At 38.3% G+C, this 15061-nt stretch overlaps 1 protein-coding gene across 2 annotated transcripts in view; it reads right to left on the reverse strand.

The window, feature by feature from the left end:
• map4k5 (mitogen-activated protein kinase kinase kinase kinase 5) overlaps positions 1–15061 on the reverse strand; it is a 35415-nt gene that overhangs the window by 7900 nt on the left and 12454 nt on the right. The window contains exons 5-28 of one of the 2 annotated variants that reach the window (XM_059352961.1): positions 13987–14051; positions 13816–13871; positions 13674–13721; positions 12937–12979; positions 12757–12829; positions 12144–12275; positions 11830–11892; positions 11630–11711; positions 10731–10847; positions 9323–9401; positions 8557–8628; positions 7487–7545; positions 7246–7313; positions 5224–5268; positions 5082–5124; positions 4276–4486; positions 3961–4046; positions 3493–3534; positions 3163–3247; positions 2992–3071; positions 1780–1840; positions 927–1041; positions 589–647; positions 151–254 (exon numbers count right to left, since the gene is read on the reverse strand). In XM_059352961.1, coding sequence (XP_059208944.1) covers positions 151–254; positions 589–647; positions 927–1041; positions 1780–1840; positions 2992–3071; positions 3163–3247; positions 3493–3534; positions 3961–4046; positions 4276–4486; positions 5082–5124; positions 5224–5268; positions 7246–7313; positions 7487–7545; positions 8557–8628; positions 9323–9401; positions 10731–10847; positions 11630–11711; positions 11830–11892; positions 12144–12275; positions 12757–12829; positions 12937–12979; positions 13674–13721; positions 13816–13871; positions 13987–14051 — 1888 coding nt within the window. The remainder of the gene's footprint in view (positions 1–150; positions 255–588; positions 648–926; positions 1042–1779; positions 1841–2991; positions 3072–3162; positions 3248–3492; positions 3535–3960; positions 4047–4275; positions 4487–5081; positions 5125–5223; positions 5269–7245; positions 7314–7486; positions 7546–8556; positions 8629–9322; positions 9402–10730; positions 10848–11629; positions 11712–11829; positions 11893–12143; positions 12276–12756; positions 12830–12936; positions 12980–13673; positions 13722–13815; positions 13872–13986; positions 14052–15061) is intronic. The other variant, XM_059352963.1, reaches the window with a different exon arrangement.

Here is a 15061-nt window from a genome sequence, read left to right on the forward strand (position 1 = left end):
ATTTTAAATTGGAACTACAACCTTGCAGTAAAAACAAGACAAAAAAGTATTTTCTTAAATGTCATTTTGTGAAAGCATGCGCTGCTGAGGAGGTTAATTTTTGGGAGGAACAGTAATGCTTAAGATGAGAAAATAAAACAGCCAAATCACCTTGATGAGCATAAACCTCTGCATGGGCTCATACCACTGCAACAGGACAATCCCAGACTGCAGCGCTCCACACAGGTACTTGTGGCCTGTATATGGATTTCTCACTGTAAAATAGAAAAGACCGTCAAGAAGTGTAACGATTGAGCTATGAAGGTTCTTTAAAACACTTTATCAGAAGTATAAGAAAACGAAAATGTGCAGTAATGAATATTTTGGAAAATTATTTCTTTAAAACTGCTCTGACATTAATGCATAATATGAAAAATTATGAGGGTGTACAGAATAGAAACATTGCAAAGTAAGGGTCCATAACGGAGATGTTCCTGATGTATTGACACAACTGAATATAATAAAAAAAGGGGGAGTACTTATAGTAATTATATAGTATTATATAGTTAGTCAGTTATATATAGAGGTTGGGAGGGAAAGGCCTCTTACCAATGCAACACTTGTGACAGCCCTTTGTGTCGGGGATCTTAGTTGTCAGGGCAAACCTCCTGAGGAGAGAAAACAGTCAAGTTGTTGTGACGACAGGCTTAAATGAGCTGATGACGTCTAGAATCAGGGAAGTCAGCCAGTTGTTCGCTTTTTTCCCAACACCGCAGACATTTGTCATGATGGTAGACAGGGAGGAACAAAAAGACTACACAGCTTGAGTGTGGCAACATGCTTTAAGGTAAAAAGAAAAAGTGGAGTTGTGACCTTATCTCAAAAGTGACAGAAATTTGTGGTTAGAGAATGTTACATAATCAAAAATCTAGACATGCTGGTCTCACCTGGGTAAGATTTTATCTGGGAAGCGATGAGTCTGGAACTGAGCAGCCAAGCCGGGCTTCTTCAGCTGCTCAAACAGCCCGATGAGATTATGGGAATACAGCTGGAAGGTTTTCCCTAAAGCAGAATACAATATATTTAATCACGATGAATAAAAACAGCCAGTATTGTAGTAGTAACCAAATTAAGTCATATATTAAACATAATTTCTCTGGATCCAGTGAAGCAGCTTTCACATATAGAAAGGTTAGATGTGAACAGGGGTAAAAACAGAAGTGTGACGATGATGTGAAGCATGATTACCTTCTGATGAAGCCAGTTAGTAGAATATCAAATCAAGCCAGGCGAGAAGAGGATGGACAGTGTCCAAGGGAAGAAAAGAAGAGAACAGAGGTTAAAGTATACCAAGGGGCAAACTGCTGAAGGTAAAACCGAAAGTAGACCTCGCACTTTGTAATCCCATCCTCAACTGTTTAAGCTGAGAAAAGGTTTCGGCGACTTGGATAGCCAAACACAGACAGTTTGGTTTCAAATGGTTGAGTTTTCTGACAACAGATAGCCTGTCTGTTTTGTAAAAAACACTACACTTGCGTTTGCAGCTACAATTCACTGTAACCTACAGAGACCAATATATGTTAGTGGAACAGGCTATAAAGCCAAATATGCCACTTATGAGTCGCTGTGCTACAGAGACACAGTTTCTTTTATAAAAGGCCTCTCATTGCAAACAAAAGAAACAGTTATTTCAGGGCTGCAGATATGGAGAGACTGTCTTGGCCAGATAACAGGACAAAGAAGCAGCAGGTTATGACAGTGGTCAGTGAAGCAGGAATGCGTGATAAGTCAATCACTTACCAGATAAGGACATCAGGTTGTTGTTGATAACATACAGCCATGTACACTTCCTCGGAAACAGCTAAATATGGATTTAAACAAAAGGGGTACAATAAGCATATAGTTTGACATCAAAGCAGGGAGACAGAAGAGAGGGAAACATCAATCAAACATCGTTTAAAACATAATAAAGTAAGTCTGTGACAGTGCTTTCACCCAACTCATAGAGCCAACATGAGTAAAAAAATAAAAACATTTTTAATAATAGTAACAATAATAAAATGATAATATAGCCTATGGTTCGAAAAACATTTAGTTGAAAACGCTTCAGAGTAACAAGGTTTTCAGTCCAGCTTTCAGTCAACAGTTGATGCATTTCTCAGACCATGATGAAACATACATAATGACGAAATACAACTTCTTGTTGTTGAATTTTTTTTCCTGGGCACCACTAGCAGTCCATAATCCAGTGATCAAAGTGGACTGTATGTAATATGTTTAGGGCCAACTCCATTTAGAGATTTATAAATAAGAGGGAAGACTTTCTGTCAATTCTGTTTAGGACCTTCTCGCCCGTTACAGCTGAGAAAATCTGCCATTGGTTCATCAGGCAAAATGATCATCAACTAGAAATAAGAAGTCGGTAATGCTTTATAAAGCACTTTGAGTTGTATTTATATGTATGAAAGGCGCTATAAAAATAAAGTTTGATTGATTGATTGAATAAGGTCCTTAATACCCATTAATTAACAAGTAATAAGGCATTGTTCTCGCTTTAGATCCGGTAGTTGCAAAAAGCATAGTTAACTTATAGTTAACTTATAATAGATGAGCAATAAAGTATATTTTAATATCAATAAGCAAACAAAATAAGATTAATAAAGGCATGGCAAAGACATAATGGGTGGGTCATGGGTGTTTGTAATGCCATTATTAACACTTATATAAGCTTATAGACACACAATAATGTTAATAAGCATCTTGTAAGGACTACCTTAACAGTGAAACCAATGACCCATTTATTTTTTTTTATTTTAAAACTTTTGCGTGTTAAATCTGCTGCTGTTAATAATCTAAACTGCATATGTCTTCTGATGGGCATAGCAACAATAACTCTGGGGGTGGGGCTCAGTGAATAATAAACATGTATACAATCTTATACACAGTTTAATGAGGACAAACATTAAGTCATTCTTCTCATTTATCCTTTAGATTGATTTTAGCTGCTGTTACCTGCTCCATCGTGGCTTCATGCAGCTCATTAAGATTCAGCGTATAGATGCCGTCCTCCGTCCCAAAGATCAGGTACTGATCTAGAAGAAAAACATTTGAAAAATAAATAAAAATAAGCATTGGCTTAGATAAACCATGTTTGTGTGCCACGCTTGTTGCATGAGGCTGTACCTTTGGTGTCTGGATGAATCCATGATGTGGCACAGTTGATCTTCAGTGGACAGCCATCAAACACTTTAGAGAAACAGGCTCCCATCTGAAATGAAATGCAACATGGCTCAGAACAGGAAAGTCTCTGGCTCAGTGAAGCGCTCAAATGTCAGCCAGGGTTTAATGAGATGAAGCTGAGCTGGATCTGAGCAGAAGCAACCACAAAGCACAAAGCTCTGTGGACGCCAAATATCTACAGAATGTACAGCAGGAGCAGCAGCTCAGAGAGAAAGAGTCTAATAACAGCGTCTATGAAACCAGGCCAGCAGGGAAGAGAGAGGATTCACTCACCAGTACTTTAGGAGTGGGTGGAAGACCGTTGATTGCTGGTTTCTAACGAGGAGCAGAAGAAAAAAACAAAGCAAAAAAAAAAGATAATGTAGATGCAGAACACACAGTTAAAGCGATAACAACCATTTCTAATTTAGCTCCAGCCTCAACAATGAGCCGAACAAACAACATGGCTCGTTTTCTTTTGTTCTGTCAAAGTCAATTAAATTTTCAACATGAGTGGTTGCCAAAAATCCCTCTTTAACCGTTACTGTTTGGATCTGAGGAGGGAAAAACATCATATTTGAGGTTAGAGTGTGAGGCCAGCCAGCTAGCTGGAGACACTCCACATATAAAATATAGACCCTCCCACCACAGATGACATTTTCAACCTACAACCCATTGAAACTCAAGATGAAAAGTGTGGCTGTAGTGATTGAAATACATATTGCGATGTAATATATAGTGGATTTTGGTTTTCAGACTCACAGGGAATTCCTTTTTCTCCTTCCGGTGCTGTCGGTTGGGTGGCGCCTTGGGACTGCCTCCATTCACACTGTCATCCGAATCATTATCTGTCGAAGAGAGAGCAACAGAGGAAAATTACAAAACTATTAATCACACTGTCTAACATGTAGAATCTAAATCCAAAATCATTTACATCACGCTCCCTTACCTTTACATTTAGATTTACTGAGAGCTTGTAAAAATAAAACAAGTTCCCATTTAGAGACCTGCTTATCTTACACCAGTGGAAGACGTTATAGCACATAAATATATGTACATTCAGACGCTGAGACTCACCAGGATCAGAGGCGTGAGACAAAAGTCCGGGGCTGCTGACGCTGACGGACAGGAAATCTGGAGACGAGTGCTCCACCTTGCCCAGGTGCTCAGGTGTGCTCTGTCTGCGAACCACCTGGCTCGGTCCGTTCTCTGAGTTAGGGAACCTACGAACTGTCAGCGACCGCTCATCGTTAAGGCCAAGCTCCTCTGAAGAACTGTTCAATCGTGGCTGAGAAGGAAAAGAGTGAAAAGTTTGATGTTAATTTAAAGCGCTACACTTCTACAGGGAACTCCCAGGGTTCTCAGAGTTAAATGTATGACTTTTAAAGACTTTTTTATTACAACTTAGAATGAGATTTATTGCAATCTTCACAGCCATACTTGCAAAAGTATAAAGGATGTAGTGGAAAATCAATATAAATTACTTGACTTCCCAAAATTGTCTCAAAGGCAAATAAAACTATGCAATCATTTTCCAATCCTTGGTGACATATATTTAATTAAAAACTGCACAAAAAAAGTGTCATTTTAGTTTTACAGTGTCCCAACATTTTTGGAATTGGGATTTTACCATAAAATAAAAAAAGATGCATATTTGTCCCATTAAGAACTCCCATCCTCTCTATCATATCACATAACTTAGCACTCTTTGGCAACAAAAGCTCTTATTTAAACTTCCACGGTGCAGGTTTTAACCTAATGCTGTTGGTTAAGAGCTTTGCTGTGTGCAGAACTGTGCAGTAGGCACCTGCTGCTGGTGGGCTGTAGCACAGTTGACATGTTTTGCAATCTTCATATGGCAAATTTTTAATTTTGGGTCTCACCTTCGGGGGCAGAGGAGGAGGAACCCCTGGCTTGATAGTAGACCTGAAATAGATGTATTTTTATTAGAAAGATGTCAAAAAAAATTCAGCAATGAATGTTTTTGTATCCATCATGAGATCTTAATGTAATGAGATCACTCACAGCTCCACTTCTTCAAAGGCATCTTCAAGATGGGCGATGTGTCCCCTGCAGGAAAAAACAGCAATCAGTGTGGAAAATAAGACTCATCAGAGCTCAAGAGGGTTTTTTTAATGGTGCAAATGTTTTTGTAAAATCCCTCCTGAGAGATAAAGACAGTATGACTCTAAGGAGAAAAGGGGTTGAGTATATTGATAGGAACCCCTTGTGAGCCTCATGGGATGGAAACCACAGGAAATATGTTTGTAGAGCTGTGTTTATACTTCAAACAAACATCTCTGAGGTGTGTCATCTCTTTCTATGTTTACAATGACGTCAGTTTGAAAAATTAATATTTGGGCATAAACAAGGTCTGCAGAATAATGCAGTCTTTTTACTCATCTATCCATAAAACTAGACTAAAAGGCAAGTAATTAAAACAATTACAAAGTTCCTTGGATAGTGCAAAAAGTATTTTGAGTTTATAAAACAAGTGAGTGCACAATTAATGTTAACCCCACCCCACCTCTATTTTTGTTGTTTTTTTCAAAAGGAAAAAATAGCTCAAAAATATACCACACTTCAAAATATCACATCAAACTACATCTTAGACAGGAGAAGAAAAGGAAACAAGGACAAAGTGAAGATAACAGAAGTAGAGCTTTACATAAAGTATGTATTCTAAAGTATAAATATATACTGAACAGTATATAATATCATATAAATTAAATAATAGGACAATTCTTTACCAACAGTTCTACCCGCCTGCCCTTCCCAGACTCATGTATGCAGCACTACGCACAGTTTAGATCTACAGCTATTATCACACCACAAATGGTGAATGGAGGAGTGTGAGGGAGGGTGATTTGTGGACATGGTGGGAGCTAAATCTCATTGTGAAAAGGAAAGGGAATAAGCGAGGGGTGGAGTGGATGTCGTACGTAAGGTACTAGAGCAAACACGGTGTTAGTGTTACCGTTGGAACAATTCGTCCTCAACGCTTTTGAGAAGGCTCCTTCGAGGGACAAGACGAGAGAGAGACCCAAAGAGGACAGAGAAAAGTTGAAGGAGAAAAACAGTCAAAGCAAATGGACAAGTGAGAAAGAGCTTACTAGGGCTGCGCGATTATTATTATGATGGTTAATATTAATATTTAATGTGATTAATAACAACATTGTGTATTTACTGCCTTTTAATAATACAACTTTTAATATAATACAACTGAACGATAAATAAATAAAAACCTAAAAAAAAGTAAATTAATGAATACAATAAATGTGATTTCAATTAATAATATAAATTAAAAGATCAGAATAAATAAATATGTTGTGCAGTTACACAGCCTAATGAGAACAAAAAATAAACATATTCAACATGTAAAATTAATAAATATAAATTAAACCTAAAACCTAAAATAATATAGATAATAATAATAATAAGAATAATAATGATAATAATAAAACAAAATGAGAACGTTATTTTGAAACTGAATGTGGCAGAATAATTATAATAATTATCAGTTTGATTCCGTTTGATTTCCATAACCTTTCATAACCCGCCAAAATTTGAATAAAAAATAAATTTGGATTAATCGCCCAGCCCTAGCTTACAGGCCAAAGAAACATTTCAAACTGCAGATGGGGAGAGTGAGTTCATGCACAGACACAGGTTAACTCCAGTGAATAAACAGGTTAGTATGAGAGACAGTGAGGAGCATCCATTAGAAAATCAATTTACACTTAGTGTCAACAATGGATATCAGAGTAGAGAGCAGTAATCTTTTTATCATAAGAAGTCTTGCTTTCCTAAACTATTTGCTGTCACTCAACACTACCACTACTACTAATATTGTGTATCACAGCATTTTGTGTTTTTTACATAATAACAGACTGCCAAAACTTGACTGATGTGTTTGTTTCCTTTCTCAGGATGAATCTCAAGAGATGCATCTATCTAATAAATAAGCCTGGTCGAGAGAGAGAGTGAAAGAGAGAAAGTGGGGGGTAAATAGGAGCAGTTCCCGTGACAACAGTTTCCATGGATTACCTGGTTGTTATTCCTCCCTCTGCAAAGGGACTCCAGGGGGAAGAGAAGTCATTATCTTTACTCACATCCTGTGAAGACACACATGCACAAAAATAGAATTTTTATAAACTGCATTTTATAAATGTGCAAATGTTGTTTTTCCTGCATGTACTTCAAATGTATAGATTAAATTACTTGATTAGAAACAGAACCAGAAATAAGTATTGAGTATTAATATGATAAAACTGATTATGATTATCACCATTTCAGAGTGAGCCTCAGTCTCCTTCCGGAGTGGTGGTTCGAACTGGAGCTTGTCGACTGTAAAATAACAAAAAATTGTGTTTAGTTTATTTTTTTCTTGCACACACCTCTGGCACTAGAGGGCATCAGTGCCCTTCAACACTTAAAGACACACAAAGCCTTAGGAGAAGTACTCTTGTGTATTAGTAGCAGGAACCTTGGAAAACACTCAGAAAATCTTGTGTAAGAGTGAACCAAGAGCAGATCAACTGCTGCCATTCCAGTGTACCTGCCAAAACAGCACAGAGGTTCTTCACTAATTTATTATGCTGCTATGTGAATGTTTGGTCTGGAGTCTACAGATGAGTCGGGCACCAAAGACAAACACAGATTACACTTGACACTAACCAGGTCTGTTCACTTTGGGAAAATATTGGTGAGAGAGCAAGAGATGAAAATAAATCAAGGAACAGATTCTGCTTAGTTTAGGTTTGAGGTGACGTCCTGTCAAACAGTTGATCCCATAGAGGAGACTGGTTTAGTGTCCAGTATAAACATGGTGTGATCCTGCTGTAGTAATGAAGGCGGAAGAAATCAACCAACCTGCCAATAAATACTCCCACATAATCAGCTTCTCATTAACAAAGAAACTTTGTATTCAAGAATTCAGACCACAGATTATGTTTTTCCTGGTGTGTTTTTGTGCTTGAAGTATGCTGATAATATGGACGTGCTGCAGCGTTTAAAACACAGATAACAAAAGAGGAGGTGAGTCACTAACAGACTTATGAAATCAACACACACGGATACATTTCAGAAAAGTGAGGTTGAGGTGTCAACGTAACCGTGTTCCGTGTTAGGATCTGATTAGTCATCTACGATGTAATTTATTTCAAGAACCAAGATGTCACAATGTCCAAATTATTCAAGAAGCTGTAAGTAGCCACCACATGCAGACAAACTCACGTCATTAGTGCCACTTAAATCTCAAACACAATGTTCTGTTATGTGCTACAACATTATCCTATTTCTCAGGGAGTCTTAGGGGAATTATGCAAACACACACCGACTCACTACACTGTCACTGACCTGGGTCCCCCCTGTGTCCCTCAGTGAAGCTAGGACTTGAGCATGGCCCTCCTTGGTCAGTCCCATTGTTTGCTTCATGAAGGAGGGAAAGTCAGATGTGACTGTGAGAAATATAGATTAAAACTAAACAGGAAGTGCATCTGGTACAAGCACGGTACGGACAAGCACGAAACATAATGAAGCACAGCATGTATGGCTACAAATGAATACCACAAAACATCCGACAAGACATTTCTCACCACTGGACTACATCAACGCAAAATGATGGAATGAGGAACAGTCACACGTCTGACATGACAGCGTTCAACTTTATCTACAACTACTGACGACAACACAGACAAACAACAACTTCCCTGAAGGGTTGCGAAGTAATACGTTTGCACAATCTATTAAGCTTCTGCCAAATTCAGTATCAACACTTGTTTACTAAAGAATTCCTCAAGAAAGCTTTATGACCCCTTCAGACAAGCTATGTCACATTATTCATTGACTAAACGAGGGACAGTTAACTTAATGGACCCTACTACATCCACTTTCTCTTCCGTGAATCCCCGGGCTATTTTTATACCGACTACCACATGCTGTGTGCTGTCTGGAAAAGTGCCAGCCAGTGCTGCAGGATTAGTGGGATGACCCTCTGACAAGCCGCCGAACCTCTGTCAACCTACACAGGCAGGCGGACTGACATGCTGACCAATGACAGGACAGATTCCTGGCAGGGGGGCCTTTTGTCTCTGTGATGGGTTTGGGCTTTTTGTTTACTTACAGTCTATCTCTGAGCGTGTCCTCTCAGCTCTGGCTTGTTTGTTGGTGGAGCGGATGGTGTGTCTGACTGCAGAGAGGGGCTGAGTGAAGCAAAGAGTGAAAAAGAGATTTTAAGATAAGTAAATAGGTTTTGACAGTGTAGCGGCACTTGACAAGACGTGCAAAGTAGGGTAAAGTGTTACTGCATTATATAACACCGTCATTTCATCTCCTTGAGTAATTTTGCAAAATTATGAAATTCATCTTTTGAAATAATACGTAAAAACAGTTCCTGAGAACTGAGTGCTACTTTTTACACTGTGTCTATGCATCATCACATTATTATGCATCCCAGAGGCTGTTTGTTTGCAGCAAGCTCCATTGCTTGCAGTCAATAGCCTTCAGGGTTTTTTTTCATTCATGGTGGCCAAGACAGTGCTACTGCTGTCAGGGGGAGAAAAGCACAATGGTCTTTTAAAAGGCACTGGTACCACCTCTTTGGCTGCCACATAGATGTGATGTTGATTCCAGTTGGAATAATAATGTCGATGGAGAGAATGAAGAAGAGGGGGATGGGAAGCTTTAGGGGAACATGAAAACATACTGCAGAAAAACTTTTATCTTTTATTGCCGAGTTGCTGGAAAAAACACGCTGTGCTAATATTTACATTCACTGTTGATAGAGAGACTGTCAGTGTTTGCATGACAGTCTGCTTTACTATGATTAAGATTTGGTCAAAGTGGACATTGTTTTTTCAATCATTTTGCTGTGTTTAGTTTTTATCATTTTCCTGAAACAAGACAGTCAAAACATCAACAAATGGGTTCATACTTTTCATATGTCATACTCTCATACATCCATGTATATACCAGAAGCTTGAGTACGATATATTATCTTGATTCCTTGTAATATCAGCAAATATTGTATTACTGTCCCAAGTCTACCACAACATGATTTGATTGCTGCATGTAATATCAGAGGATATCATGCATATTTAACACAATCAGTTACATTAATATTAACTCCCAAAAAGCACTAAAGTATGATTTGAAAGTCTCTTCCAGACATTTGAAAGAAAATAATCTAGGCTTTTAATAAAAAGAGAACTATAAATTGGAAACTACAAAATAAAAGGTCAATGATATTGGATTGTTGATCATTGTATTGATGCATCAATCTGGATCAATGTATTTTAACATCCCGGTTATATACTTTCAAAATAAATGTCTTTATCTTTAAAAGCAGAAGTTAATTTCCCCACAGTCTGGTGCTATTTTAACAGAACTCTGATTCAAAAAGGTTGGGATACTGTGAAAAATGTTATAAAAATGTCTTATGTTCCAACTGGAATACTTGTTTTTGTAAATATATATACTGAATTTGATGTATTCTGTCTTTATTTACATTTTGTGATGTAATAAGACATTACCTCAAGGTCATCATCATCCACCTCACTGTAATGCTGGTGGTTGTCTGGGTTGTTCATCTTATCTAGGAGATCAACAGCGAGCCTCCGTGTCAAACCCGTCTGGGCCACATAGACATGCTGCAGGAAACAAGACAGGATTGCAAGTGATCATAAACTGGTGCATAATTTTAAAATAAAAGTTTACACTAGCAGTCTGACATCCCGAGTCTCACACACAAGCTCCTTGCCAACTGGAACATTAAAATCCCTGCAGAAATGGAACTCAAAGTCCAGGTTTTACTGTGATAAAGTGATTAAACTGTGTGCATTAATCACCGGATTCTTGGACCATTAGGAAGAGACTTCTTTCCTCAGGGACGTGCACTGAGTTTGGCGACAATAGAAGCTATCTTTTAAGAAGCAGCAGAACTGTATGTCTCTTAAAAGATAGCTTCTATTGGTGCCTTTAGGCAGGCGCTTCAGTCGTCTTCCCCTGGATTAATGTTTTGTTAATATTATTAAAGCATGTAACTGCTAATATGTTTTCTTTAATAAATATGCTGTAACTGGATTTTAAACAAGCGCCCAGGGTCATGGTCTAACTCTGACTCACACAGCTAGAAATTCAGCCAAACCACACAGGAGCTCACTGAGCCAGCTGCGATATTCTACTTTTTGTCTGGCCTTCAGAATTCATAGATGCAATAAATACATTTTCTAATCTCAGAGTATTTTCTTCAAGGAAGAAACTGCAAAAGACTGAACACACATGATTTTTGAGACTTGGCTATCTTGCAAAATTTCCACTGTGAATAGGTTCAGGCTTAAAAAAAACTGCAACACATTCTTTGCTGCAAACATTTCAATCTCCTACTATATAATGTCTACCATATGTCTAAGAGAGCAATAAGAACTATTACCGATAGAAGTTTTTCTGCAGTGGGCCTCTTCTTTGGGTTCTTTGTCAGAGACACTTTGACAAAGTTATGGAAAGCGGTGGACCTAAAACAAGAAGATTTTGTTTTAATGCAATGATCTTTCCTATAATCCTCTCAGAACAAAGTGTGAAGTATCATAACACCATCCCAGAAAAGCACACTGAGTATTGTATGGCACTCACCATTTGTTTTTGTCTTTTAGCTTCGGAGGCTGGAAGCTGCTCTTCGACATCAAAAACAAGGCCCTAAGGAAAACCAAAAAAATAAATTAACAGTAGATTAGACAGACTCAAAGAGGAGAAAATACTTAAATAAAGGGACCTAAAGTAAGTTGGCAACCTCTTCCAAAAATTACCTTTACATATTTGGAATTAAACAGGGTGACAATTAAAGAAATGAAAATATGTGATGATTACAGTAACACAAAAGGAGGTAGTAGCCTAAGAATCATCTGAAGAAGTTTTCATTCATCCTTTTTTGAGGAAGGAAGACATGCCTCATTGGATGTAGGTCAAACATCGGAGGCTGTAGCTCGGCCAGCTCTATGGACGTGATGCCAACAGCCCAGATATCACACAGCTGGTTGTAGCCACCATTCTTCTCCACTGCTGCTACTTCTGGAGCCATCCTAAACAAATTCAGGACAATAATTCAGTGACAACTCTTCCCTCAAAAAAAAGGGAAAAAATTAGGTTGGCTAGAGAGGCCTGCCTTGAAGCAAAAACTAGGGCTGATACTCGTAATGAGATACCCTGTTGAACTGAGTAGGAAAACTCTGTTTACTTTTCCCCATTTGGCAGTGTGTTTAAAGGTCAGGGTCAGTGAAAACGGCCCTGTTGAGCTGGTGTGTTGTGTGGGGAAAAAAGAAACTTTGACAAACCGAACTTCTTTTAGGGGAAGCATCTAACTAACTTAGTCATCACACCCTAGATTCTGTTAGATAAAACACACAGACGCTTAACAGGAAATTTGTCTGGTATCCATATGCGTATTTAACCAATGCTTCTCTTCATACCAAAACTCAAGTTAAAATTACACATGAATGAACCTATTCAACAAAGCCCAAGTAAAAGGTCCAATGACTTATTTGACAAGGGTGACACACTCACCAATATGGTGTTCCAATGAAGGACTTCCTTTTGGCAATGGTGGCTGTTATCTTGGCTGCAACTCCAAAGTCAGCTGTAACAAGGTTTGACAGGGCTTTTCAGATTATGTAATCCAGAAACGACTGAAAGCTACAGAAGAGTCCAAGTCCTTGAGAATTAAGATGCTAAAGAGCAACTTACCTAACTTCACATCTCCGTTGTCTGTAAGAAGTATGTTGGCACCCTGAAAATACATTCAAGGGAACATAATAATATTTTAGTGTCATGAGATAATACTGAGCTGAGCTGACGTGTTGCCCACTGGTTCATAACAAAGTGCCAATCATGTGTTGACCTTTCTCAGTAACATCTGGTCTAGGTGAAGCATTAACTGCAGGCCTGTTACTGATCTGACTGCCAGTAAAATTGCACCAGAATCATAGGTTTTTGACAGTTTCGCTGAAAGTGTTTCTGTTGGCTGTGACTGACAGTCTCTCTGGTGGCATCCTGCGGTGAGAGTTGAGGAAACAGGAAGTGCTTGCTGCGTAGAGCTGAGTAAAGATAATAGGTTCAGCCCTGACCTTCTGTGATAACACATGAAACTGAGGCTCCAGTCTGTGTGCATGAACCAGGCCTGACGAACTTCAGCTCAACCTCAAAAACTGGTGTAAGTGACACCATCGGTCACATGCTTTCGAATGACAACGCCACGGTTACACTTTTCCTGTGACTTCAGTTCACACCTCTGCAGCGCTGCAGCGTCAGACCTCTGTACAGCTCGACAGCCAACAGATAGATTTCTAGGCTGTGAAACCGTCACATTTGAGATTTGTTGCTAAAAGGTTTTATTTATAATCTATTTGTCTGGCAAGTGTCAGTGTGTGGCGCATAAGAACTGGATTGACCAAGAACAAAACAAAGTAGCAAAGATATGATACCTTGATGTCACGGTGCATCTTGCCCTTGGTGTGTAGATATCCCAAACCCTGTAAAGGAAATGGATGTATACAGTAATGAGTTCATAGGAAATTTTGAACACTGAAATATACTTTAAAAAATATTATTTAAAAGTACAATTACCTGTATGGTCTCTCTGCAGACATATGCTATCTGAAGCTCTGAGAGAGGCCCTGTCACTAAAATAACACAATTTCATTCCATGTTAGCAGGGGAAGGATTTTACAATGTATGTTCACTATAAAGCCATTTTATGAAAGCATCTTTATAGTTATGAATGAGAGAAAAACTCACCATGATAAATGTCCTGCAGAGATCCTCCACCACAGTACTCCATACATATCCAAAGCTTCTCTCGACTGAAGATATCAGAAGAAATTATTAGATTAGGAACTACTGCTAAGCTACTTAGCTAGACAAACTTATAATATGTAGCCAAATATTTGAGCAAATAGCAAAACATAATTTAAAAAAGGTGTCTTGATGAACAAGTTTAGCTATAACAAATTAGTAATCCTTCCTGAGACAACTCAACCACCTCACAGTTGAGTTAAACATGGGGTAGGCAGTTTTTTTTGTGTGGCATCACTGGACAAAATTTCCAAAATTACCTTTCAGCCTATTGGAATTCAATGATAATATTCATAATTATAATAATTAAAATATATATAATGCCTTTCAAGAAACATGACAAGTGGGTACTGATGACAGGTTGAGGTGGTTAACTAAAGTGGTCTGACAAACCAACTTACTTCTGCAACTCCTCTTGCCTGTTTTCAGGTTTTTGACATCAGGGCCATGACTGTTTTCACAGAGAGCATTCCTATTGACTGTTCTACATATGCAGATTTACATGCTTGTCGCTTTAAAGCCTGATTTAATGGTGGAATGTTTTGCTGAAAAAATCCTATTAAAACTTTTATAACAATTGCCTACACTGAAGAGCAACCCAAAGAAAGGAACTAACCACTAGTTAGTTAGTTAGTTACTAATTTAAGAGTCTAAAAAAAAAGTCTGACAAAAAAAGCAATGAAACACGTGTTAATATCAGCAAAGCTACGGCTAATTCAAGTTCATGATTATGTAGCAAGCTAGAACTTTAGATCTCTCACACACACAGGTTGGGATCACAATCATGATCGCGATGACTGAAACGAGTGATTAGTACTCGTACAGGTTACTGTATGAAGTGCATGCATATGCCCATGATCGCTTGGTATAAGGGGCTTAGGACAAAGAGGGGGAAGGTGCAGAAGGAGGGGTGTGTTTTCAAAGTTTTGTGGGGTCTTTTGCCTTTTTTAAAGAAAACTGCCTACCCGAGTTTTAAATACTTTGTCAGGAAAGGGAAAAAAACATTTAACAGTGTTTC

The sequence above is a fragment of the Centropristis striata genome, chromosome 16, assembly GCF_030273125.1.
Source record: "Centropristis striata isolate RG_2023a ecotype Rhode Island chromosome 16, C.striata_1.0, whole genome shotgun sequence".
Classification (NCBI taxonomy): domain Eukaryota; kingdom Metazoa; phylum Chordata; class Actinopteri; order Perciformes; family Serranidae; genus Centropristis; species Centropristis striata.